Source organism: Leuciscus leuciscus (genome assembly GCF_965113295.1).
Source record: "Leuciscus leuciscus genome assembly, chromosome: 11".
Classification (NCBI taxonomy): domain Eukaryota; kingdom Metazoa; phylum Chordata; class Actinopteri; order Cypriniformes; family Leuciscidae; genus Leuciscus; species Leuciscus leuciscus.
Window position 1 is genome coordinate 8,875,243 of NC_138735.1, and position 26,638 is coordinate 8,901,880.

A 26,638-nucleotide genomic window follows, 5' to 3' on the forward strand; every position below is an offset into this window, starting at 1 on the left:
AAGCAAAATTCTATGTGCAAATTGAAAATGCATTCCGCCGTCAATCACTGCGTGAAGTTGGATTTAAATTTAAGTTAAATGAAGTTAAATTTAATAATATTCAGAACAGAACAAGAATACAAAAAATAACTATAAACAAGCCGAAACGAAATAATTTAAAGCGAAAGTGAAAGTAAGCGGCGTTGGGCTCACGCATCTCTCTCATTAGAATCAAAATGTTTCAACATTCGTGATGTATTTGGATGGTAAACTATTCTTTATTATAGGCTTTTTACTTCACTCACGTTCCATTATCGACGGAAAAAATCATCCTCTTCACATGTGCAAAAATGTGCTTGGAAACATCACAGTGGAGCGGTGCTTACTGTGAATGTACGAATTATACCTCTGACTATTTAAACAGAGCAGTGCAATTTTTATATGTTAGGTTGACTATTTTATTATTATATTTTATTACGGCTATAATGAACAGGCTGCAAGATTACAATGCTGGAATATGTTGTGTGTGTGTGTGTGTGTGTGTGTGTGTGAGGCGCGATCGAAAAGTGGAAACATAAAAACATACTCCCAGGGGCGTAGCCATCATTTCAAAAGTGAGGGGGACAGAATGTCAAGTGTAATACCAGTTTTTTTCAGACTTTTGTTGACAGGTTTTTGCTTAATTGGCTTAATATGCTATTTATTTTTAAAGCAATAAAACAGAAAGAAAGAACGATGTTCATTACTTTATATTGCACATGCAGGGTTTTTCCTGGCTCAAAACTAGGCGGAAGTGGTAAAATCCTGATCATGCATTTTAATAACAAGATAATGAAATTTGTATTTTTCATAGACCATCATATAGCCTACTGTGTTTGTGGGTGGAGCTCGGTACCCCTAGGGGGGTCGGGGGGCATGCCCCCCTGGAAGAAAATGTGTACATTTTAAAGATAAATGCATTAATCTGGTGCACTTTGAGTCACCCGAATCTGCTGTTAAAAAATAAATAATCCACCCGCCAACCGCCCAAACCTATGATATTTGATCATCACATTACAATTATTCAAACTACAATTATTACATCACTGTTGGAAAACATTTTTATCAGAATAAGTTTTTTACCTTTATAAAGGGCATTTTTTCCTTAATTTTATTAAATGTAGCCTATGCTCCATCTTTCATTTCAAATTGAAACTTTGTTACCGTCAGTGTATTATTATCAACTATAGCCTATCAATCGCCACTTAACATTAAATTAAATTAAATCAGAATCATCCTTGCATTATCTGTGATTCCCTATTTATTATTAATATTATCTATCTATCTATCTATCTATCTATCTATCTATCTATCTATCTATCTATCTATCTATCTGCCTGTCTGTCTTACTAAACTAAAACTTTCCAATTGAAAACCTTCAAACTTCAAGCTTTTAAAACTACTTCAAACTTTCTGGTTAGGCTTTTTCAAGAGAACTTAAATTTTGTCATCATGTACACATGTTACAACGCTGCCTGATTCAAGCAGGCTGTTAATGCATGAAAATACAAATTCAGCATTAGGCTAACAATCACCATGTTTATTCTAATTTGAAGGGCTTTGATAACATCTGTGAAAATAAAAGACATTACGAATAAAAAAAGATTGAAAATAAACGCACGTTTGTGCGGGTAGTGAATATTTTCAATTTACAACGAAACTTGTTAATTATTCAACAAGAGAAATAGGCAGAGTTATTCATCATTGTGCAACACAATTCAGATACCACATGACAACTTACTTACAGCGCTTGACTTTTTCGTGAAAAAGGATCGAGTTAAGACTGAAGAGTTTGTTGTCGTTTTGAACTCACTGCAACCTCTATGAAAAAAAATGGATTGGGCGCGGGTGCGAGCATGGGCGTGTCGTGATGCACGAGTGACTGATTACCATGGAAACGTGAAAGTCACGTTTGTAGATAGACTTGACTCTTTGGATTTTAAATCTCGATGTAGGCTATACACACCCGCGAAAACCGGGTGTGGTGGACACACTTGCCCTATGAAAAAGTGCGGGGGACGAATTTACATTTTATAAAAAGTGGGGGGGACACGTCCCCCGCGTAATCTATGCCCATGCATACTCCGTCATGTTCATACAAGACATCATTCAAACTGCAAAGTGTTGCAAAACGTTGGAGGATATTTTGTAAATAATTTATTTAATATGTTTTGTGACAGTTTGTTTTCAGAAGTTTCAAAGAGTTAAAACTTTTTAAGTATCTATTTTTTATTAAGTATTTATTTTGTATTAATACATAACCTCATTGTATTCATTTATAATGTAACATTATATTGTGACATTTGTGTCAATAATCGTCAAACAGGTGACTCCGCGTGGTGGGAGGGGGCCCCCAAATCAAATTCTGCTTAAGGCCCCCAAAAGGCTCGGGCCGGCACTGCAGCCTGTAGCACGATGACGTAGCTGGATCAGATCCAGTACATACTGGATGGTGGTGTGTTTTGGCGACGTCATAGACGCATGCGCAGTACCGATCTCTGGGTTATAATGCGCTGGTCTTAGTATACTCAATATAATTTTTTTTTTTAAACAACAAAACAATACAACATACAATTTTAGAGTCAGGGGAGCAAAGAAAACTCTCTCACACACACACACACACAAATCTAAATAAATAATAATAAATCACAAGAATACAATACCATTGTATCAATCAACGATTTTGAAGACAGTACACAAATTAACAGTCTTAATAGCTTTTCCATTAGTACTAGAATGAATAGTAGAAAAGTAATTTTCAAATTCTTTAAGGAATACTGAGAAAAGGGGCTTTTTGTTAGAAAACTTACACTTATGGATGTGAAATTTGACTAATAAAATTAACAGATTAATTACAAAAGCCTCCTTAATCACACTGTTATCATACTTTGAATATCCAAAAATTACATTTTCAAAATGCAAAACTAAATTAGAGAGTACCTTTTCCTTAATAAACATAGACACTTCATACCATAACTTTTTCACACGACTACAATGCCAGAAAATGTGGGGAACTGTTTCCAAGTGCAAAGAGCAAAACGAGCAACTTACATCAATGTCTTAAACTTACTAAGGAAATGTTTGACAGGGTAGAATTTGTGCAATATCTTGAAAGAGATTTCTTTCACCTTGTTTGTAACCAAAAACTTAGGAGGTAATAACCAGACACTTTCCCAATCAATATCATTAACAAATTTAGTCCAATAAGCAATAGAGCAAGATTTGGTGACAACCTCCTTTAAAAATAGAGAACGAATAGATTGGTTATTGTTTTTGTACTGTAAAAAACAAATTTTGCCACATACTGTGTCAGCTGGGTTAATTATGGCCATATCAACTGATGACAACACACTTCTACATAAGGAAATTATACCAGAATTGATTGCAGAAAATTCAAGAGCAAATTCCTTGGGAGTCAGGAAAATTAAAGTGCAGAAGAAACTCGTCATACGTCATAAGGTATCCTTGAGAGTTAAACAAATGACAAACTAAAACAATACCCTTTTCAAACCAGCTTTTAAAAAAAAACTTTTGTGTTTATACAAAATACAACGGTTATTCCAAATAAGAAAACGGTGCGGAGAGAAGTTGTGCTTGTAGATCAGTTTCCAAGCCAATAAAGCTTGAGCATGAAAGGCAGAAAGTTTCACTGGCAATTTGTCAATTTTATAATCACACATTAGTAAAAAAGAAAGACCCCCAAGTCGGTCAAAAATAAAATTAGGAATAAAATTCCACAAAGAAGGTTTTTTCAAACAAAATGTTAACCAATTAATTTTGAGGGTATTAGTATGCTCAATATTGTATTGAGATGATGTTCTAACCTGTGTAGTAGTAGTACTGATAAATAGTAATAAGTAATTATTGATGAATAATTATTTACATAAATGTGATGCTTAAGTTATCCTAGTTTCTCTCTACATACATGCAAAATAGTTCATTTTACAACATTTTAAATCACATGATTTTAAACCTAAATTTTATGGATTAATAGCATGTGGTCACCGCAAGTATTATTATTATTTTAATGCGTGTATACAGAACATTTTAAAATTAAGCCATTTTATTTTATTCAGGTCATATTTGCTGTTGAGTGGAAGCAAACATGAGTCAAGTAATTGTCTCTGTAATTTTAATCCTAAAGCTACAATAAGATATGGTCTGTAAACAACTTAACATACCAGTACACATTCAAGAGAAAATGCAAAAATAATAACAGCATCAAGAAAAGAAATCTTGTCAGATGTCAAAAAAAAAAAAAAAAAAGTGCTTAAAGATATTTTGTCTGGTAAGAGTTCCTTCTTTAATGGCTAATTTTTCCACAGTGATCTGTACATAAGTTTCCTCTTAATTTGCTGTATAACATGTACGCACAAAAAAAAAAAAAAAAGATTTTAAGTTTAAAATACAAACTGATCACATCACTGATACTTTACCACAGCTGAAGTGAAATAAATTCAATATTTGCCAAATAATACACAGATGTTTCAGAGACATTTTCATTCAATACTTTATGTACTGCTTCATACAGCGTCTGTTTGAACAAGAATAAAGTTCAACATAAACTTCTATCAATGAAGTGGAGTCTACGTTTTTTAATCAGTTTTAATTTGATAAACATGACACAATATAACATCGCAACTACATGAAAAGAGTTTTTACTGTTATAAAAAAACCTGATTTGTGAGCTTTAGAGGAACTAAAGGTGTTCGAATAAACACGAAACACACGTGATCGTTGTCATGCGGTGAATCCGGCCAATCGTGGAACAGCTGTGTCGTCATCAGAGCTCGTGCAGCCGCTCTTGAGAAGCTGCGCTGGCTGAGTTCTCCGGCTACTCTCGAATCGCTCTCGCGGCACTTTGATGGCATATGTCACAGTCACATGGCGTCGGCACTTTATCAAGTCGGACAAAATTTCGAACCGGCATGCACTGCTTCAAGTCAGCCGCCGATCGGTCTGCGCAGAGCTGTGTGAAGTTGAACAAGCCTTGTGTGAAGTTGGCCCTGTCCCCTCCCACCCTGTCAATCACTGTGTGAAGTTGGCCCCGCCCCCTCCCACCTCCCACCCTGTCAATCACTGTGTGAAGTTGGCCCCGCCCCCTCCCACCCTGTCAATCACTGTGTGAAGTTGGCCCCGCCCCCTCCCACCCTGTCAATCACTGTGTGAAGTTGGCCCCGCCCCCTCCCACCCTGTCAATCACTGTGTGAAGTTAGCCCCGCCCCCTCCCACCCTGTCAATCACTGTGTGAAGTTGGCCCTTCCCCCTCCCTCGCTGTCAATCACTGTGTGAAGTTGGCCCCGCCCCCTCCCAACCTGTCAATCACTGTGTGAAGTTGGCCCCGCCCCCTCCCAACCTGTCAATCACTGTGTGAAGTTGGCCCCCCTGGTGACGTCATCGTCTATAAGTCCTCTTGGGAAGTCGTGTTTACGGCAGTGCGTTCAAGTCACTTTCGTCAGAATAAGATGGCGGTGTACTTTCTCTTAATTAATTACATATAAATACAGCAAGGTTCTTAAACTAGTTCTAGAAAATGAAGAACAAAGAAATGTGCATCAGGTGTACTTTGTTTTTTTATATTTTTCATTAATTTATGAAGCCACTGCAAACTTAAAATATGTTAAAATATGTATTCAATTTACATATTAAAACTAGTGTATGAAATGGCAAATGTAAATAATTTAATTTAATTTTAATTTTAATTTTGCACCAAACGTTTCACAAATGTAATGGAAAACGTAAATTTAAATACAGAAATGCATTACCATTTTACATATTACATTTCAAATTGAATATTGCTACCCATATGCTTCCATAGAACGCGAAACAATGATGATGATGCATAATAACGCCAGCGTTGTGGATACACTTACCCAAAACCCTCCATAACTTTTCCATTAATTTCACATTTTATTTGTATAGCGCTTTTCACAATACATATTGTTTCAAAGCAGTTTTACAGAAAATGCACATCTACATTACAATTTAGAGTGATCTGTTATCAGAGGTGACTGTGTGCAAGTTATGTATTTCAGAAATGTACATATACAAATCACACAGTTAACTAATAATGTATTCATTTTATTTACTTTATAACTGGCACTTATTTGGAAAAAAAATTGTTGAATGGCAAATAAATAAATGACGGACTTTTATTATGTAAGCTTTATTTTACACCTCAACCGACAAGGGAATTTATAGTCATATTTATAGTGTTAATATTAATTTGCGAGTCCACAAACTCATTCTCTTAAATGGCTTGGGTCTGCAGAGCATTCACAGCGTACAGTATACGGACTGAATGCCCCTGACCTGAAGCTTTTATATCAAGACCATTTTCATGTTTATCATTGCCTTATAACTTCATGCTTGCAGTTTAACACATAAGTGTTTATTACCACAACACTAAATAAGTGTCTTTAGAAATATTATTATATATTTTATAATGAAAAAGACTAATAAAATTGTCTCTTCATATTAAATGGATAACAATATATGTCTGGACACTTGAAAAATGTGTAATAATGGGGTCTATAAAACTTTTAAAACATTTAATGATTTATAAGCATTTCACATATTTCTACACTAATTATACAAAACTATTCTGCCAGTGCACCATACTGTACAAATGAACTAGATCAATGTTCATTCTTGTCTGAAACTTAGTGACAGTGTTGTCATAATTATCAGTGAACATACCATGAGGTTTTACTGGATATGCAGTGATTGTTTCTGTCTTCCTAATGCTACCTTCTGCCTCTCTGTTTTGCTCTTGCACACAATCTACTTCATGCCTTCTGTCCTCTGATTGATAGTTTATACTTTTTTTTTTTATGAAATAAAGTATTTTTTGCTGAGAAATTATTTATTAATGAAACATTTACTGGACTGAAGAAACTGGGTTTATTTATTATTCACCATTTGTTAATGTTAAAATTTTAATTCTTTTGACATTTTTTCATGTTAATATAAATGTCAAATATGACACAACAGGCTTTTGGGGAACATTTTCCATCTCTTAATTATTATTGATTTATATTGAATTGCATATATGTGTCAGGCAGTGTTGGGAAAGTTCACTTTCTACATGAACTAGTTCAAAGTTCAGTTAACACATTTTTAACCCCCTGAGGTCTACGGTATCGCCGGCGATACCAGCTCGCTTTTTTTTTATTAGTGTAAAAGAAACTCATAAATACTCTGTTGACTTTGATTTTCCATAGGAGTTTCATACATCAATCGATTCTGTTAAATGTGTATTATTTTTGTGTATACTCATAATAAAAACAAAGTGTTGTGCTTTTTGCCAAATAAAGAAAAATAAACACGAAGCGAGTTCTGCCTTCTCTCTGCCAGTGTAGTCCATTCTGAAACGCGTCCGAAAATTAACAATAACTCAGCGAATACTCAGTCAAACAGGCATACAGACACACAGGCATGAAGCTTGAATTCTCTTCTTTTAAATGAAGTAATTTATATAAAAAACAAATATTCTCATCTTGTGAAATCTGTATTAAAAGAGAGCGATTCCAGTCGAGCTCATCTCATCTCATTACGTTATAATCGGCCACGCCCACGGAGAGCGCGCGCTATTCAAACGCAAATGGCTGAGGCAATCCTGTGAACGCCCCCCATCAGCTCGAGAAAACACACAAGTTTATTTAGATCATTGTTTACACCGTCTTGCAGCGCTGTGAGGAATAATACTAATGGAAAATGTCCCTCAGAAGTGCGGGTATATCGAGGAGCGAGCTGAGGAATACAAGTAAGTTTTTTCCTTCTCACGTGAATTTCTTCACGTGGGTTTCTGTTTATGAATGAATAAATGGGAGAGATGCGCGCTGTTTACCACAGCTGGCAAAAGACAGTTTAAATTTAAATTGCGTGTGTGAATGAATGATGATGTTTTAGCAAACTGCATTGCTATACTGAGATAAGTAAACATCGACTGAATGTTGAAATAAAATGTAGGCTATTTGTATAAGCAACGTATTAAACTGCAAATTAACAATATCCCCTAATATTTCATGAAAACAACGTTACAGTCAGACGAAATATGAAAGACAACATTTTGTTGACTAGATTTGGGTACAGTTTTTACTGTAGAATATACTGCCACATCAAATAAGCTTTTGTTTAGCAATTTCTATATATAAAATACTATTTTTGTCAAAAATAAAGTCATCAACTAAGATGTTAGCTGTTCCAATGTTGGTTATATTCAAACTAATGAATACATAGATAAAATGTAGGCCTATAATCATTTTTTTTTACAAAGAAAGAGTACACTTGAAATATTGTTGAAATTGTAATTATTGTTGTAATTGTAACCGTTTTAATAAAATAGCAAAACATATTTACAAGATAGATGTAAGCAAAATCTTAAATGGTCAATATAAGTCTTCTTCTAAATATATCTTTTGTCCTTGCATTGTGGCTCAGTCAGTGTCACACCTGAGTGAATGGCTAATTATGCAGAGTGGGTGTATTCTAAGGTGTAAACCACTCCTCGTTCACGCCCCCCTCGCATATTGGCTTTCCAAGCAAAACCTCTTTTACATCAATTTAAATCAATGTATGGTTTTATGTGAACGATAAAGCAAGACTATTTTCACATAATTTTTAAGAAAAAACTATAGGCGACGACATCCATTAATCAAAAGTCTTATTGCCACATATTTAGTATGTGTTTTGTGGCCTTATTTCAAAAACTTAAATTTTTAGTTTTTTCGATAACCACGCATAAACATTATTCTCTCAAAAATGAAAACATGTACATACATGTGGCTCACATATTATTGTAGTCCTGTTTGTGCTATATAGAGTGAATTTACACCTTTGCCATTAATATGTTTATAAGCAACTGAAAAAAGCACAAATGTCAGAGCATGTCAGAACACCCCCAGGGCCCAAAAAAACGCTCAGACTCCAGAGGGTTAAATGAACTAGTTCAGTTCATAGTTCAAACTTCAAAATTTTGAACTAAAGTTCACAGTTCCAAAAAATGAACTAGTTCAGTTCTTTTTTTCCATATGTTGCTGCAAACTATTATTTTTCAAAATTATTGCCACAGCCCATATAAAACCACAGACAGCAATTATGTTATCAGTTTTAACACTGAAACTATGTGTCAGATTTCATCTTCATATCCAATTTTAAAATCCTTATCCAACCAGGGTTTACATAGCATTGAGGGTAGGGTTGCCAACTAAACAAATGCGGGACAATCGTGCATGGTTCTTTACAAGAAAATGAGGGACACTCAAAATATTTGTAGGCTATAGGCTAGGCCAACATAACACAGTAGGCCTATATGTCATTTCAGGTTCGTATGCGTTTAAAAGGTTTTCAGACAACACATTTGTTTTGATTAAAGTCATATTACACTTTTATTCAGCAAGTACATTTATAATGTTACGTTTTTTTTATTTCGGATAAATTTACTTTGAACCTTTTATTCATCAAAGAATCCTGATGATTTTTTTTTTCTTTATTTTTTTTTTTACATTAATAATAATCAGAAATGTTTCTTGGTCAGCAAATCACATCAGTATATTATTCGACTCAGGACGATTTGATGCTTTCTTGCGTGGCTGGATGTATGTTGGACTCACAATAATCACGTTGTTTGAATTCGTTAAAACTGATTTGCCGAAATCAAAACCCAGTCGGACAGTGAAAGGGATTTGCCGTTAGCGCGAGTCCGGATCGAAGCGACCAGACAGCGGAGGATTCTGTGCGCAAATCAAACAATGATTTGTCCCAAAATAATAATTAATTCTCAATTTAGAGTTTGTTATTCGTATGGTCTGATCTCTGGGTCTGATGCGCGTGAGTGTGGACTGTGATTGGATGATGACCGGTGTCGTGATCAAGTGTTGCTGTTGTATCAGATTCAGTCATACATCAGTGGTTAGATCAGCGTCAATAAACGGGACAACGGAGGTTCCGAACGGGAAAAATACATTTCTAAAGAAATCTTGCACCCTTTTGAACGAAGTTAAACTGAGAGAGCGTGCCGTTCACAGACACCAGAATGAACGAGTTCACAGTAACGTTCATCAGGCAGTAACAGAGTACGTTCAGTTCACGTTCACCCAAAATATGAACGAGTTCATGAACTATCGTTCAATGAACGCGTTCAGGCACAACACCGGTGTCAAGGTTTTAGACTTATGTTTGGCCACATAGATTATATATGTTCATTGTGTCTCTTGTTGGTTTTCAGTCTCTGTCATTATGTCTCCTGTGCCTTGTTCCCTGTTTGTGTATTTAAGTCACCCTTCTCCTGAGTACTTTGCTCAGTGTTTCCAGTGCCATGGCCAAGTCTAGGTCATTCTCTTGCTGTGCCTCTTTTGGAGTTATCTAAATCTAATTTGTGTACCTGGTATGGTTCCTTTGTTTTGTTTAATTGACTTTTGCTCTTTGAAATTTTGGAGTACTCACAGATCTTTTTGTGAACTTTTTTTCAAATTCCTTCTGGATTTACTTTGTGGACTTTTTGGATTTACTTTTTGGAACTGTTATCAAACTATTTGTGGAAGTTTTTTGGAGTTTACTTTTTGGCTTTATCCTAGGAAAGTTTGGACGTTCCTTTTCATCAAATAAAAGATTTATATTTCCCAGAACTGTCATCTGGTTTTCTGCATTTGGGTTCACCTTTTGACAGTGTTCAAGTTTTCACACTAGTCCTAACCCTGTGTTTCTGACAGTATGAGCCATAAAAGCGATGTATAAATATGATACTCAACAAAAAAACACACATGCATGCATATACAAGTTAGCATCTGTTTTTTGTTGAGTATCACATTACACACACACACGGCTTTTATGGATCATATATGCAATTTTTAACATAAAAAAAATGGTTTATTAATAATCAATAAACCCCAGTTGCTTCAGTCTAATAAATGTTTCTTACATTTACATTTATAAAAATAAAAACTTTCTGAGCAAAAGGACTTTACTTGAATTTTGTTTTTGTTTTTTAAGTATAAACTATCAATCAGAGGACAGAAGGCATGAAGAAGACTGTGTACACAATGTTTCTCAGCATAGTTTTGGTCATATTGATCATTCATAGGCCCTAGAAATTTGCATATTAAATATGATACAGTAGGCTAATATATTCATAAACAGGCATTGTTCGACCGAATTTTACAAAGAATGTTTAAAGTTATGAGAGAATACATGTTTTAAAATTGTTATTAAAATGTTGTAACACGCATTGCCAAACAAACATTCTTTTTTCCAATTAATTTATACTCCCAAAGGGGAAACGTATCCTGGGAGATACAAACATTTACAGGCAGATTATGGAAAATGTAAAAATTAAATCCATAAAATTTCAACATAAATATAATAAGCTAACACTTAACAACAACTATTTAACACATGTATCACTGAAGGCGGTTTAGTTTGAGATCTTTCACTTTTGAAAAAGTATTAAATCTCCTGATAAAAACACAGGCGAAGAAGAAGCAGAAACATGCAATATCATATGTGACCCGTGCTGGCAAAATGAGTCAGAATGCGTACAGGCTAATTCTGAGCTACAGGCAAAATGGTCGAATTTGAGGTGTTCACAAAAATGAGTTCATTAAGCCCTCATCTAGTGATCCCAAGGGTCAAAATACCAATTAAACATTTAAAAGTATCTTTATTTGTATGTTTTCCTTTGTCCATGAAAAATTCAGTTTTCTCTGCTCGCTTCTCGACGACTGTGCTTTCCCTCAGCACAAGTTTGGTATTGTTTTAAAACGTAGCAATCCAACTTTGTGAATATTAATAGCGAATTCTCGATGGCATGAGTCTGAACCAATGAAATGTGATTTTCAAACTCATACTGATTTAAACAAAATGATTTTACTCACATTAACTGACACATCCGAAGCGTGCCTCAAAGACGCCTCAGACAGCGCGTGATCCCGATATACTCTTATACCTACACAGAATTACAGTGTTTCAAAATATCTGTCTTGGCGAGTATTCAAGCAAACATAATCTGCTATGTCTTAAAGGTATAGCGGAGGATGTTTTACTTCCTGGTGGGTAACCTATACTATTGGTCCTCCTAATTGTCAATCATTCTGGTGAATCAATCAAACTTTTCAAAAAGTGGAGAGGGCGGGTCTTATCTAAAATTTGGAAAGATCCTCCGATATACCTTTAAGTGAACATTTGGTTAACTGTTGGGGAAAAACAGCTGATGTGTAACATTATATTAGACCTGTGCAGTACAGTAGGTCTGAATATATAGGCTGTCTTTTTCATTAATTTTAATCAAACAATTGTGGTACCATGGGGGAAAAAAGTTGAATATATATTGTTCCTATAAATATTTGGTTTTGACTCGGTGGTGTGTGCCAAATGTGGTGTTATTACCCGAGATTTTAAGGTATGGTTGGTAGATGATTTTGTTTTGGAACCTTCAGAAAACTTTAACTCGATTTTTCTCAAAATTGACTTTGACTATTAAAGTCAAACAGGTGTAGCTCAGTCATGAACAATTGCTCATTGCGACTCATTTTGCCAGAACGGGTCACGTATGTCAGCAGACGCATATGTAAAATCAAAACTGCCTAATGTTACTTAATGAAATGTCGACGCAGGACGAGGTATAGGACTGTGAAGCTTTGGGGGTGTTGCTGGACTTTATCTACTCCATCTGTGTTTTGATCATCGTTCTGAATCCGATCCAGACGTAGTCTAAATATCTAATATCTAAAAATTCTTAAATCAAGTTACATAAACTGTTAAGTCTTGTATACTGAAAAATTGCTTAAGTTATTTTGCTTCTCAAGTAAATTTATCTTCAATTAAGAATACAAAAAAGAAAAGAAAACAAAAATACTGAGAAAGAAATTTATTTTCTGCAGTGTAGCCCTAAAATTTACATCAGAGCATTTAGTCCAGGGTTCCTCAAATCCGGTTTTGAAGTGCCGCTGTCCTGCAGAGTTTATCTCCAACCCTAATTAAAGACGCCTGAACAAGCTAATCCATGTCTTCAGAGTTACAGGAAGGAGAGTTTTATCAGGGTTTGAGCTAAACTCAGTAAGGCAGCGGCCCTCCAGTGCCAGATTTGTGGAACCCTGATTTAGTCTTACAGAAGACAATAACATGTCTGACTATGATATACCGTAGATGATCTTACCCGAGTTTCTCCAGTTTACAATCAGGATCCTTCAGTACAACAGAGAGAAGCTTCACACCCGGATTTCGCAGTTTTCTATTATTCAGATCCAGTTCTCTCAGTTGTGAGGGGTTTGATATCAGAGCTGAAGTCAGAGCAGTACAATCTTTCTCTGTGACTCCACAATCTCTCAAACTGTAGAGAGATGAAAATCATACTTGGTAAACACTATGAACTGAAAACAAAAAGCAATAGAAAATTTAGAAAAAGTAGACAATTTGTAGATGGAGTAAAGAAAACACTGCACTTGGTCACCAATGGATAGCATTGTCTCAAAATTACTCAGGAACCTTGAGGTAATGGTGTCACAGATTACAATTGGAGAGAGTTAAGTGTGAATAAAAGACAAATGGGACATGGACTCAGGATAACAAACTCTCAGTGTGCAAAAGAACAAGATTCTGAACAGACACGACATATACAACATAAAATTAAACCAACTAACTCCTCGCTTTGCTCTAAATGTAAGACCGCATTCTTGGGCTAGAATTCTTGGCCTCCCTTGCAGGTGAATAACCAATAAACATGCTATATGAATATTAAATTTTTTGTCCGTTGTTGCCAGGAAAACTACTTTATAAATCATTTGTAACATTAAACTTGTTTGTTTTAAATGAATCCTCATGTTGAAGACATTGGGTGTCAGGTGCTTTAACACAAGTTTGAGTCAGCTTGTATTGTTTCCCAATCACATCTCCCCGTCATTATTCACATCAATAAAATAGATTTAAAAAAATCAGAAAAACAATCAAATCAAGTATGCTGCCATATTGCTCCTATTACTGATACAATAAATGTTTGTATGTTTCTTAGATTTATGAGCTTTTTATTTTCTTTGTTTTAACAGTAAAGTGATAGTTTTCACTGATACTTACTGAACTTTAATCACGGGCAGCAGCTTCTGAAGAACCTTCAGTTTTTCAGCTTTATTGTTTTCTCCAACAAATGTATTAATATCAAACTTCTCCAGACTCTTCTCTGATGTCAACAACACAAAAACTACAGCTGACCACTGAGATGAAGAGAGTCTGGCTTCACTTATTGTTCCAGATTTCAGATACTGTTGTATTTCCTCGACTAGTGACTGGTCGCCCAGTTCATTCAGACAGTGGAACAGATTGATGGATTTCTCTGGAGAGTCAATGGTCCTGATCTTCTCCTTGATGTACTCAACTGTTTTCTCATTGCTGTCAGACTTTATTCTTCTTCTCAGTGTCATTAGTCCCTGAAGGAGAATCTGATGAGACTCCACTGACAACCCCAGAAGGAAGCGCAGGAAAAGGTCCAGATGCCCATTTTTACTCTGTAGAGCCTCATTCACGGCTCTCTCATGGAGCTCAGAAAATGAAACATGTTTAAACTTAACTTGAAACCAGTCCTTTAATACAAACAACAAATCTGGTTCAGAGACTGGGTCAAATACATTCCTGTTGTTGTTTGTGAAGCAGAGGTGCACATATAAAGCTGCTAGATGTTCCTGAACACTCAGATGAACAAAGCAGAAGACTTTCGCCTGATACAGGCCTGACTCCTCTCTGAAGATCTGAGTGCACAATCCTGAGTACACTGATGCTTCTGTCACATCAATGTCACACTCTCTCAGGTCTTTCTCATAGATCACATTGCCTTTCACAAGCTGCTGAAAAGCCACTTTTCCCAGTTTGAGGATCATGTCTTCATCTGTCAGGTTCTTCTCATAGTCTTTCTCCTGTTTGATGTTGGACTGAAGGATCAGGAAGTGTGTGTACATTTGAGTGAGAGTCTTGGGAATCTCTCCACTCTCTGCTTCACTCAACATCTTCTCTAGAACAGTGGCTGAGATCCAGCAGAACACTGGGATGTGGCACATGATGTAGAGGCTCCTTGATGACTTCAGGTGTGAGATGATTGTATTGGCCAGACTCTGATCACTGATTCTCTTCCTGAAGTATTCCTCCTTCTGTGGCTCATTGAAGCCTCGTACCTCTGTCACTCGATGGACACACTCAGAGGGGACGAGATCGGCTGCTGCTGGTCTAGAGGTGATCCAGATCAGAGCAGAGGGAAGCAGATTCCCCGCAATGAGGTTCGTCAGCAGTACGTCCACTGAGGCTGATTCACTTACATCACAAAACCTCACATCACTCTGAAAATCCAGAGACAGACGACACTCATCCAGACCATCAAAGATGAACAACACTTTATATTTGTCACTGGATATTTCCATTTCTTTTGTTTCAGGGAAAAACACATGAAGAAGATCTGAAAGACTGAGTGTTTTGTCCTTCATCAAATTGATCTCTCTGAAAGGTAGTGGAAATATGAGCTGGATGTCCTGATTCACTTTGCCTTCAGCCCAGTCTAGGATGAACTTCTGCACAGAGACTGTTTTTCCAATGCCAGCGACTCCCTTTGTCAGCACAGTTGTGATGGGTTTGTTTTGTCCAGGTAAAGGTTTAAAGATGTCATTGCATTTGATGGGTTTGTCCTCTGTTGCTGCTCTCCTGGATTGTGTCTCAATCTGTCTCACCTCATGTTCATTACAGATCTCTCCACTGTCACCCTCTGTGATGTAGAGCTCTGTGTAGATCTCATTCAGGAGTGTTGGGTTTCCCTGCTTTGCTGTTCCCTCATTCAGACGCTTAAACTTCTCCATCAGTTTTGATCTAAATGTGTTCAGGACTTCATGGCTGTAAAATTAAAATAACATGGTATTACATAAGTTAAATATATAGAGTAAAATGTTGTATTTGTTTACCTGTTTGTTTACTTTACCTGACACTAGCATCCCTGCTTTCATTAAAGTCCTGTAGTTGATTCATAGGCTGGTCATTCTTCTTACAGGCGGGTTTTGTTACTGTTGATCTTTGTGGTGGGATTGACCTTAAACATCATGAAGAGAATCAAGAATCAGACATATTGGTGGATTTGTTTTATATTACCTTAATAATTCACTGTCAACCTCCTAAAACAGATAATAAGTAAATGCACTTATTAATAAATCAACTGCTCAAGGCCACAACTGTAATAATACTAAAAACAAAAACTATATAAAAAAAAACGTTTGTCAAGACAAACTTTGTGTTAGCTTGAGAAAGCTTTTTATATATTGTAAATATTATATTAAAATAATATATTATTGATTGATTGCTTATAATTTAACATCATGTCAGTTGTCAGAGCTATTTTAATGGTGAGAATAAAAGTAGCAAAATATAAAAAGAGAAATAAACTAAAAACTAAATTTACAAATGTTTTTAAACTAATTCAGCCTCACTTAATAAAAAAAAAATCTATTAATACGAATCAACAGAATAAAAACAGAGTCCTAGAAGAGTTAAAACCATCGCATTCCTTTAAAATCTGCTTTAAAGATAGTGGACTCTGTCATAAGAGGCATAAAGGAGGATCTTCAACTGATAACAAAACCTTGTGCCTATTTGGCAATATGTGCAGATGATTTGGTCCCAGTGATTATCAGAGTAGAAACAATGTTTTCTATCAACAACAGGATTAATTTCATAAAGTTTAAAGGTCATATGATGCGATTTCTTGTTTTCCTTTTTCTTTAGTGTGTTATGTAGCTGTTAGTGCAAGTATAAGCTCTGCAGAGTTACAAAGCTCAAAGTGTAAAACCTTAAGAGATATTCTTTATAAAAGTTATAAAGGCTCAGCCACGCCTTCCTAAAACTCTTCTTTCAAACTCGCCCCAACAAATCTAGGTCAGTGTGTGGGGACAGAGTTTCATAAATAAATGTATACGCAAAGAAAGAAGGCGTAACTTTTGTTCTCGCTGTATTATTGTTGCCGCCAGCGCCGCCATGTCGTGGAGACACTGTGTTTTTCGCTGCGAAAGCCAAACTAAATGAGTTTGGCCTTCCAAAAGAGGACACAATTAGAAAACAATGCTTAAACTTTATTTACAACTGTTCCAGAACAGTACAACTAAAATATTCGACTGTGTGATGCGCAATTTTCAGAGGACTGTTTCCAGACCCTGCGAGAGTACAAGGCAGGCCGTGCACAAAGCTGATTCTAAAAAGTGGGGCAATTCCATATTTGCTTGTACATTCTGGCGCTTCTGACTCACACACAGCCAAGTAAGTAAGTATGTTTTTTTTATATTTTAAGAATTTGCTACTGACTATTCAAAAATCTCTTTCATTCAAATATTTAAATGTCTTTAAGAAATGTTATAGCCTACCTGAGATCAGTCTGTGTATCGTCATTCTTAAAATCTATTGGATGACCCATAGACCCGTCACTCCTCAAAGACACACAGCTGGGCGCTGGTTCTGATCTCTCCTGCTGAACTGAACTATAACAGAACAGATTTAATTCGTTTTTTATGATAATCATCATATGCAAGATCTTCATACTGTTTGGATGAAAAGCACCTGAGGAGGGTTTAGACATTGTTTTCAAGAAATTCATTTAAAACAGACATCTCTTTTATTATGGGCCTATAAAAGGTTATTTCATTTGGAAATATGTTCAGATGATATGGTCCCATGAATTGTCTGAGTAGAAACAATGTTGTAACTTTTGTTCTCGCTGTATTATTGTTGCCGCCAGCGCCGCCATGCAAAGATGATCGCTCATCTTGGACATCTGCATTTTCCGGATCAGAATCGGGCTCGAATTGATAAGGTAGTTCTGACATGATCACATGCCTTTATTGCTTCTGGAGCTGATGTTCCAAATATGGTAAGGGGCGAGACATTTCCGTCACACGCTTGAAGGGGTGGTTGATTATGATTTCACTTTTTTAACTTTAGTTAGTGTGTAATGTTGAAGACGAAGTCCTTAAAAAATGCTAATCAATGAATAGAAGATAACACATAAGCTACCTAAATTCATCAACTAGCCATTCAGAAATGTACTGTTGCATTCTACATGTTGTCACTTCTTGAGTCTCTCCATTATTGTCTGACTCTGGTTTGAACATAAACATTGACATTTTCAGTGCATGTCTGTGTGAGGTAAAAGGATATAAAATATCTGTGGGGTATTTTGAGCTAAAACTTCACATACACACACTGGGGACATCAAAGACTTATTTTACATCTTGTGAAAAGAGCATTATACCACCCCTTTAAGGTTATCGGGCCAATCACAATGTACTGGCTAGCTGGCCAATCAGAGCACGCCACGCTTTTCAGAACGATGAGCTTTGTAAAAATCAACGCATTTCAGAAAGGCGGGGCATAGAGAAGCAACAATAATGTACAGTATGTGTAGAATAATGAGTATGTTTGTTTTTTAACCTAAAACCGCATAAACACATTGCATTAACCCCCTGAGGTCTACGGTATCGCCGGCGATACCAGCTCGCTTTTTTTTTGTCAATGTAAAAGAAACTCATAAATACTCTGTTGACTTTGATTTTCCATAGGAGTTTCATACATCAATCGATTCTGTTAAATGTGTATTATTTTTGTGTATACTCACAATAAAAACAAAGTGTTGTGCTTTTTGCCAAATAAAGAAAAATAAACACGAAGCGAGTTCTGCCTTCTCTCTGCCAGTGAAGTCCATTCTGAAACGCGTCCGAAAATGAACAATAACTCAGCGAATACTCAGTCAAACAGGCATACAGACACACAGGCATGAAGCTTGAATTTTCTTCTTTTAAATGAAGTAATTTATATAAAAAACAAATATTCTAATCTTGTGAAATCTGTATTAAAAGAGAGCGATTCCAGTCGAGCTCATCTCATCTCATTACGTTATAATCGGCCCCGCCCACGGAGAGCGCGCGCTATTCAAACGCAAATGACTGAGACGATCCCATACAAACTGTGAACGCCCCCATATCAGCTCGAGAAAACACATCAAGTTTATTCAGATAAGTGTAGTCGTCTACACTGTCTCGCAGCGCTGTGAGGAATAATAATAATGGAAAACTTACCTCAGAAGTGCTGGTATTTCGAGGAGCAACGGATGGAATAATGTAGTAAGTTTTTTTTTTTCATTCTCAAGTAAATCGCGTTTCTGTGTGAATGAATGAACGGCAGCGATGCGCTGTTTACCACAACTCGCAAAAAGACGGTTTAAATTTGAATTGCGTTTCTGTGTGTGAATAAATGATCTGCTTTTAGCAAACTATTTTGCTATACTGAGTAAAATCGATTGAAATGTTGAAATAAAATGTATTTGTATAAGCAACGTATTAAACTGCAAATTAACATTTATATTCCTTATAATAAAAACGAAAGACCTATTTTACAGACAAATGAAAGACAACATTTCGTTGATTAGTTTTGGATAGATTACACATTTTTACTGTAAAATATCTGCCACCTCAAATAAGCTTTTGTTTGCCAATTTTTGCTAATATGTTAAATATAGTATGTTTTGTCAATGTAGGCTATATTCGAAGTTTGAAATATGTATGATAAAATGTATACTTTAGTTTTTACAAAGAAAGATTACACTTCAATTGTTGTTGTAATTGTAACCTTTTTAATAAAAAAATATATATTTACAAGGTAGATGTAAACAAATTTTAAAAGGTAAATATAAGCATTTTCTTTAAATAATTTTTATTGTGTTTTATTATTGACAAATTTGGGGAGAGGATACATATTCCAAAACTGAAAATACAGTATGAGAATTAACTGCACAATTAATAGACATGTTTTCCTTGGATATTATACAATTTGCAAGCAAAATTTGTGAAAAAAAAAAAAATTGACATGCTTCCAACTGTGAACCAATTTGGTAGAATATATATATATATATATATATATATATAGCTCTTGCATTCTTTCTTGTGGCTATAGGTGACACACCTGAATGAATGGCTCATTAAGTATGCGGGCCCCATTGTCTCCTGAGGTGTGAAGCACTACATATGCATGATGCTGTTGAATGGTTGACGCCCCTTGCGCATATTGCCTTTACAAACAAAAAGTGTTTTACAAGATTTAAATCAATGTATTGTGTTATGTGAATGATAAGGGCAGGATGATTTTCACATCATTTTGAAGAAAAAATTCTAGGCAAAGACATCAATTAGTCAAAAGTCTTATTGACACGTATTTAGTATGTGTTTTGTGGCCTTATTTCAGAAACTTTAGTTTTTAGTTTTTTCAATAACCATGCATAAACATTATTCTCTCAAAAATACAAACATGTATATGCATGTTGCTCACATATTATGGTAGCCCTGTTTGTGCTAAATAGAGTGTAATTATACCTTTGCCATTAATATGTTTATAAGCAACTGAAAAAAGCACAAATGTCAGGGCATGTCAGAACATCTCAAGGACCCCAAAAACCCCTCAGACCTCAGAGGGTTAAACCAAATACACAAAATAATGTTCTTTTTAGAACCGTCATATGACCCCTTTAATTGTATTACATTGATACCATCTGTTGGTCATTTTTGGAGGAGTCATTTTGGAGGAGGTTATAATGGGTTTGAGGTCAGAATATAGAATAGGGTATTTTTTTGAGCTCTGAATATACATGTAAGACCACAGCAGCACTGCTGCACATTACCTGCAATTCCACAACGCCCAGGTACCAACAAAAAGGACTGCAGTCCATTTAAAATGTCCACAAAAGCTGGGTGTTTCAAATAATATAAGCATCTCTTTCAATAAAATGCTATTTATCTGATTCCAAGCCATGAAATTGGAACACTCATAGATTATGTCTCTCTTGCATCAGGTGAAGACAATGTCTATTATGAATATCATAAATACAAAATACAAAACACCATAATATTAAAATGTTAATCATGTCTTTAAGAAATGTTGTAGCCTACCTGAGATCAGTCTGTGTATTGTCATTCTTAAAATGTATTGGATAATCCATAGACCCGTCACTCCTCAAAGACACACAGCTGGGCGCTGGTTCTGATCTCTCCTGCTGAACTGAACTATAACAGAACAGATTTAATTAGTTTTTGATGATAATCATAATATGTAAGATTTTCATACTGTTTGGATGAAAAGCACTTGAGGAGGGTTTAGACATTGTTTTCAAGAAATTCATTTAAAACAGACATCTCTTTTATTATGGGTCTATAAAGGGTTATTTAATGTATTAATTTAAAGTACCTGCAAACTGGAGAAAAATCTTCAACTCTGGATGTTTGTGTGTCATCCATGATGAAGCTGAACAGTTGAAACAGTCTGATCTCCACTGACTCTGGATGTAAATGACGAACAAACACAAAACTAAAGTAATTAAACTTAATTAAACATCTTTATCATTGATCTGATCATGAGAGTTGGAGGTAAATAGATAATGACATCGATGCGTTCACTCAAAAAGGTAATTTGAAAAATCATCACATAGCCTAACTTACAGCACGATACACAAAAGAAACCCCGTTCCTTTACTACAGGATGAAAAATGTCAAACACGTCCTTTCAGAAAAAAAGTATTAATGTGGACGTCACCTGTAAAGGGCCTCAAGACATAAAAAGTCCCCTTGATCCATATTTAGTCTAGATATCCAACCGATTCACAAACTCCTCCATCTTTTCCATCAAGTAGCTAGTACACACATTCCTGTCTACGGTTTTATAAAAGTTTCTGTGAAATACTTACTAATATTTTGTTATCGGAATTTAGGAATCGACTGTCTGATTACATGGCGAAACATCAGATTCCCTTTCAAGGGAACTCCAGCTGTCGAGACGCGGTGGGAGCGCCCTGCGTGATTGCGTCGTGAAGCACGTGTATAACCAGTCCAATGGAAAGACGAGACGTAATAGGCGGGTGAGATGGTGCTCGATGCAGAGCCAAATGGGAGGAGCTAGAGCTCGAGCTCCCCCTTTTCTGGAGCTCCAGCTCCACCTTGCTAAATTTAGTGAGCGGGGATTCGCTGCAGCGTCAAATGGGAGGAGCTAGAGTTCTAGCTCACCCTTGCTGGATCTAGTGCGAGTTCAACCGTGATGGAGGAAGGACAAGTTTGTTTTGATGCGCAAGATTCTGGCATACATCATATTGTATTTTTCTCTAATATTTGTCGTGATTATGATTAAATATTTATCGTTTCTGTGACAAACGCGTAAACACCCAATAAGAACATTGCTCACACTCTGTGTGTGTGTGTGTGTGTGTGTGTGTGTGTATGTGTGTGTGTGTGTGTGTGTGTGTGTTTCTAAAAACGGTTGAAACGTATCTATGTAGCCTATTATTATTTTATCTTTATAACGGTTTCGTTGTTTTCCTCACTTTTAAAGCTGCTTTGGACAAAAGCGTCTGCTATGATTATGTAAATTACTAGACTTAAAAGGCAATGTGAAAGCTTAGATAGTGCACCCCTATTTATTTTTTGTCCACCGCATTTACGTGTGTGTTATTTGTGAATTAATCTAAATCATCTGATTAATTTATGAAATAAAAAATAATAAGACTAGGTACCTAATCTGCCCTTTTTGTAGAAGTAAAAGCATACTCCAACAGGCCAGTTGTAATTATTATTATTTTTAATTATATGTAGTTATTTATAAGTTATTAATTATATGTAGTTATTTTTAAATTAATTAAACTAAAGAAATAAGAAATGAAAATTTCTCAAATAAAAATGTATATTTACTGTACCAAACACCACTTTTAATACACAATAGTCGCCATACTTTATTAAACAACACTTTATTGGAGGACAAAGCATAAAGTTGATAAAGTAGCATAAAGAAAAATGAGATTCAAGATAAATAAAAATGTGTCTTCAAAAATACGTTACCATCATATGAATCCATTCACAGCTGCTGAAGCCACAAAACGAGTGCCAGAGAATCATATTCAGTCACCTATAGAAAACAGATTTGATATTGTGTTGGAAATAATGATTCATTATCACAGCTAAACTGGTTTCTTGCTCTTCCCTGTACGTCTCTATCATGTTCGTGTTCTTCTACCTCGTCTAAACAGTTTGTTCAGTTGAAGAACAGAAGATGTGATCACTGATGTGGTGTAGCTTTTTCTCAACCAGAGGAAGAAGTCTCAACATCCCATTGTCAGGCGTTCTCCAGTGCTGGTCTGAAAGTAAAACAAAAAACACAAACCATTCAAATGAAGTTGTTTAATGGACAGTCGGGTCAGCTTATGTTCTGCGTTATTTAAAGCAGTGATGGTTTACTCTGGCCCTCAGCGTCCACTGTCCTGCAGATTTAGCTCCAACCTCAAACCCTCCTGCCTATTGTCTATAAGTAAACCTGAAGACTTTGGTTCAAATTTTCAGATGTGCTCGATTAGGGTTGGAGGTTAACTCTTAATTAACCTCAAAAAGTAGAATGCAAAGGGCCAGAGTTGCCTGTTCCTTACATAAATTTACAAAGCAGCAGTCAGTACATTATATAATATACACATTGAAGTGTTATATATACACATTTAGCTCCTAAACTCTGGAATGGCCTTCCTGATATTGTTCGAGGCTCAGATTCGCTGTCCCAGTTTAAAACTAGATTAAAGACGCATCTCTTTAGCCAAGCATTCACATAATACTTACCTTTTATACTACAGTTGAATCAGATTGAATGCATTAATATTAGGAACAGCAGCTACGCTAATTATTTCCCATCTGCTTTTCTGTTGTTATCTCGGGACGCTAGTCCCGAGGTAAATAGAGTACGTCAGCTCCAGTTTGTATCCAGCCTCTCATGGAAACTTCAGATGCCCCAACACCCATGCAGAGACGACTCGAAGCCCGTGAGGAGACGACTCGACGCAGGCGATATGTTATGCCCTAAATTAATGCATGATTAACTAACTGTATTTTTCTATGTACCTTTTTTTGAAATGCACTTTCTGTAAAGCTGCTTTGAGACAATATGTATTGTGAAAAGCGCTATACAAATAAATTTGAATTGAATTGAATTGAATATAGTATTGCAGCACATAATATAAGCGAAGTACTGAACAAAAACAGTTATATCAACAGCAACCTATTTTAAAAGATTTTTAAGAAAGGCATGGTCTCTTTTGAGCCTTTGCCAGTGATGCTTGATTTCTTTCCAGACAACATACTCTTCTGTGAATTGTTTCTAGAGCTTCACTTGGTCAAAAACCAAGTGATAACCTGTACAATGTAAAATTGTCAACATCACAGTAAATTGACCGGTGTTGATTTTCCAGTGTTACAATAAAGTATTAAAATAAAGTGTTGAATCAACACTAAACAGATTGGGTTTAACACCAGAAGTGTCCATTTTAAATAAGAGTTGGTGTCATTTTGCGTTGTTGCAAACATAACTCTCTTTTAGAGTTAACCAAGCCACACCTCCGTTTACGTGCAACCGTCGTTTTGACTGAACCAGAGTCCAGACCACATGCGAACGCCATTTTACTTGTGGAAGAGTCAAGCGTGGGGTAAGTCTAATACTTTAACTTGATAGTAATACAGATAAATCAGACTGTAAATTGATTTCAATGTATACAGTTTATTAGTTTAATCTATTATTCGATCACAAATCACTGTAATAATGAATAATTATCATTAGACAGCCAACGAGCTCTGACGTCTGATTTTTGTATTTTGATTTTTGCCAATGTCATACCACTTTATAAATGATGTAAAGGTAGTAAAGCCTCGATTAAGCTTAGTTTTGTCCATCATCACGTCTCGCGCACTGTAATTGTTTTTATGCACGTTCACAGGCATTTTCTTTCTGAGCACACTCGACAAAGCCTAAAGTTTTGCGCGCGCGAAGCACAGGCCATTTTACAAGGTGAACTGTTGAATTTCTAGAGTGTTCTACCAGTAACGTTAAATTGGCCTATCAGGAAGATCACTGGACTAAAACTAATTGTTATGATTTTAATTTGAATATTCTTTCGTTGACCGTGGTTCTGTGATAGTCGTGGTTCTGAACTGTGGTAACGTTAAGTTTATCATGTTGTGAAATGATTGATCTGCGTGGTATTATTTTCTGCCAAATATGGGTGTCAAACGCAATTAATTAAACATTTTGTAGTGAATTAAAGCTCTCAGTTGCCTTTTAAGGAACGAAATCCAGTAATATTTGTTAGTGTTCGCTCTAACACTGTGTGGAACACTCGTCGTGAAATATAGGTAATGTTAGAAATAAGGCACAGCTCTTCACTCATCTCCCTAGGGCTGAAAAATGTAGTCGACATTATCGATAAACGTCAAAACAGATATTGTCGACAGATATTTTCAACTAATAACGCCTGCAATAACGCGGTTTAACCATTGGGACGCTGTAGTGCAAGGCTGTATTGCAGCTGATGCAATAGAAGATGGCGGCTGAAGCTTTTAATGGTGCTGCTTTATTTAATATAGATTTGTGAGGCCAAGATGGCGGCGGTGTAGGTGGTAGTGTTTCTTTGCTCTTCAGGGAAATAAAGGTGAAGTGGTGATATAACCTATTAATCGGACTGGTGATAATGTGAAAAAATACGTGAAAACGTTATATGATTCTGATTTGACATCTTTATGCATGGGAAAAAGAGGCAAGAAGAAAGTTAAACAAGTTTGGCTTGACACCATGTCTTCCGACGCATCTGGCTCAACTGATCAATTTGAGAATTCAGCATCAGCCTCGAGTAGTGCTGGATTTAAACTTAAGAAAGATACCGAATCACAGTGGTTGGACACATGTCCAAATTTCGACAATGAGGTTGTTGTCACATCCCTCTCGGATACTCCTCAGAGGCCAGCTGCTAAAAAAACTAAACGCGCAGAATCTAACGTTAGTGGAAACGGGAATGAGAATGTCTTGGCGGCTATTCGTGAGCTTGATTCTAAATTAGACAAAACGTTCCAGAAGATTTCGGCGATTGAAACTACCACCGAGGCAACTTCCAAACAAGTCAAAAGTCTAACAGCGACGGTACAACAGCTTATTTTGGATGTTGGCGTGCATAAAGAGGCTCTCGATCATATGGAATCTGAGGTCCACGCTCTGAGAAAGGAAAACAAATCACTGAAAGCAAGTGTACAGGAGTGTAGACTGTAACAATAACGACTCGGGGTAAATTTGAATTACAGTGCCCTCCACAATTATTGAACCCCCTGGTAAATATGATCAAAATTGGCTGTAAAAAATAAATCTGCATCGATTATCCTTGTGATCTTTCATTCAAAAAATGTGCAAAATTCTAACCTTTCATTGAAGTAAAAGAATTGAAAGTGGGGGGAAATCACATTATGAAATAAATGTTTTTCTCCAAAACATGTTGGCCACAATTATTGAAACCCCTAGAATTTTTTACGAGTAAAATATCTCTGAAGTATATTCCCATTAATATTTACCTTTTTTAGTACACCAGGGTGACTAGGAACATGAAACTGTCCAGCTATGACTTCGTGTTTCACAGGAGTTTAAATATGAGGAAATGCAAAGGCCAAATCCCCTTAATCATCCATCACAATGAGTAAAACCACAGAATACAGTTCTGATGCGTAGCAAAAGATTGTTGAGCATCACAAACTAGAAAGTGGCTGTAAGACAATAGCTAAAGAAT

The 26,638-nt window shown here is 36.0% G+C and overlaps 1 protein-coding gene and 1 long non-coding RNA gene across 2 annotated transcripts in view; one reads left to right on the top strand and one right to left on the bottom strand.

Moving 5' to 3' along the window:
* The window catches only part of LOC309509984, a 63,010-nt gene that overhangs the window by 13,483 nt on the left and 22,889 nt on the right, over positions 1–26,638 (top strand). The window lies entirely within an intron of this gene.
* Positions 13,168–21,370, bottom strand: LOC309508785 (NLR family CARD domain-containing protein 3-like; the record flags this gene model as incomplete). The annotated part of the gene is made up of 6 exons (XM_082183253.1): positions 21,259–21,370; positions 20,964–21,077; positions 17,394–17,507; positions 15,965–16,072; positions 14,086–15,879; positions 13,168–13,345 (listed from the first exon to the last, which is right to left on the bottom strand). Exons 1-6 carry the CDS (start codon positions 21,306–21,308, stop codon positions 13,168–13,170), a joined length of 2,358 nt encoding a protein of 785 aa, XP_082039379.1. The 5' UTR covers positions 21,309–21,370.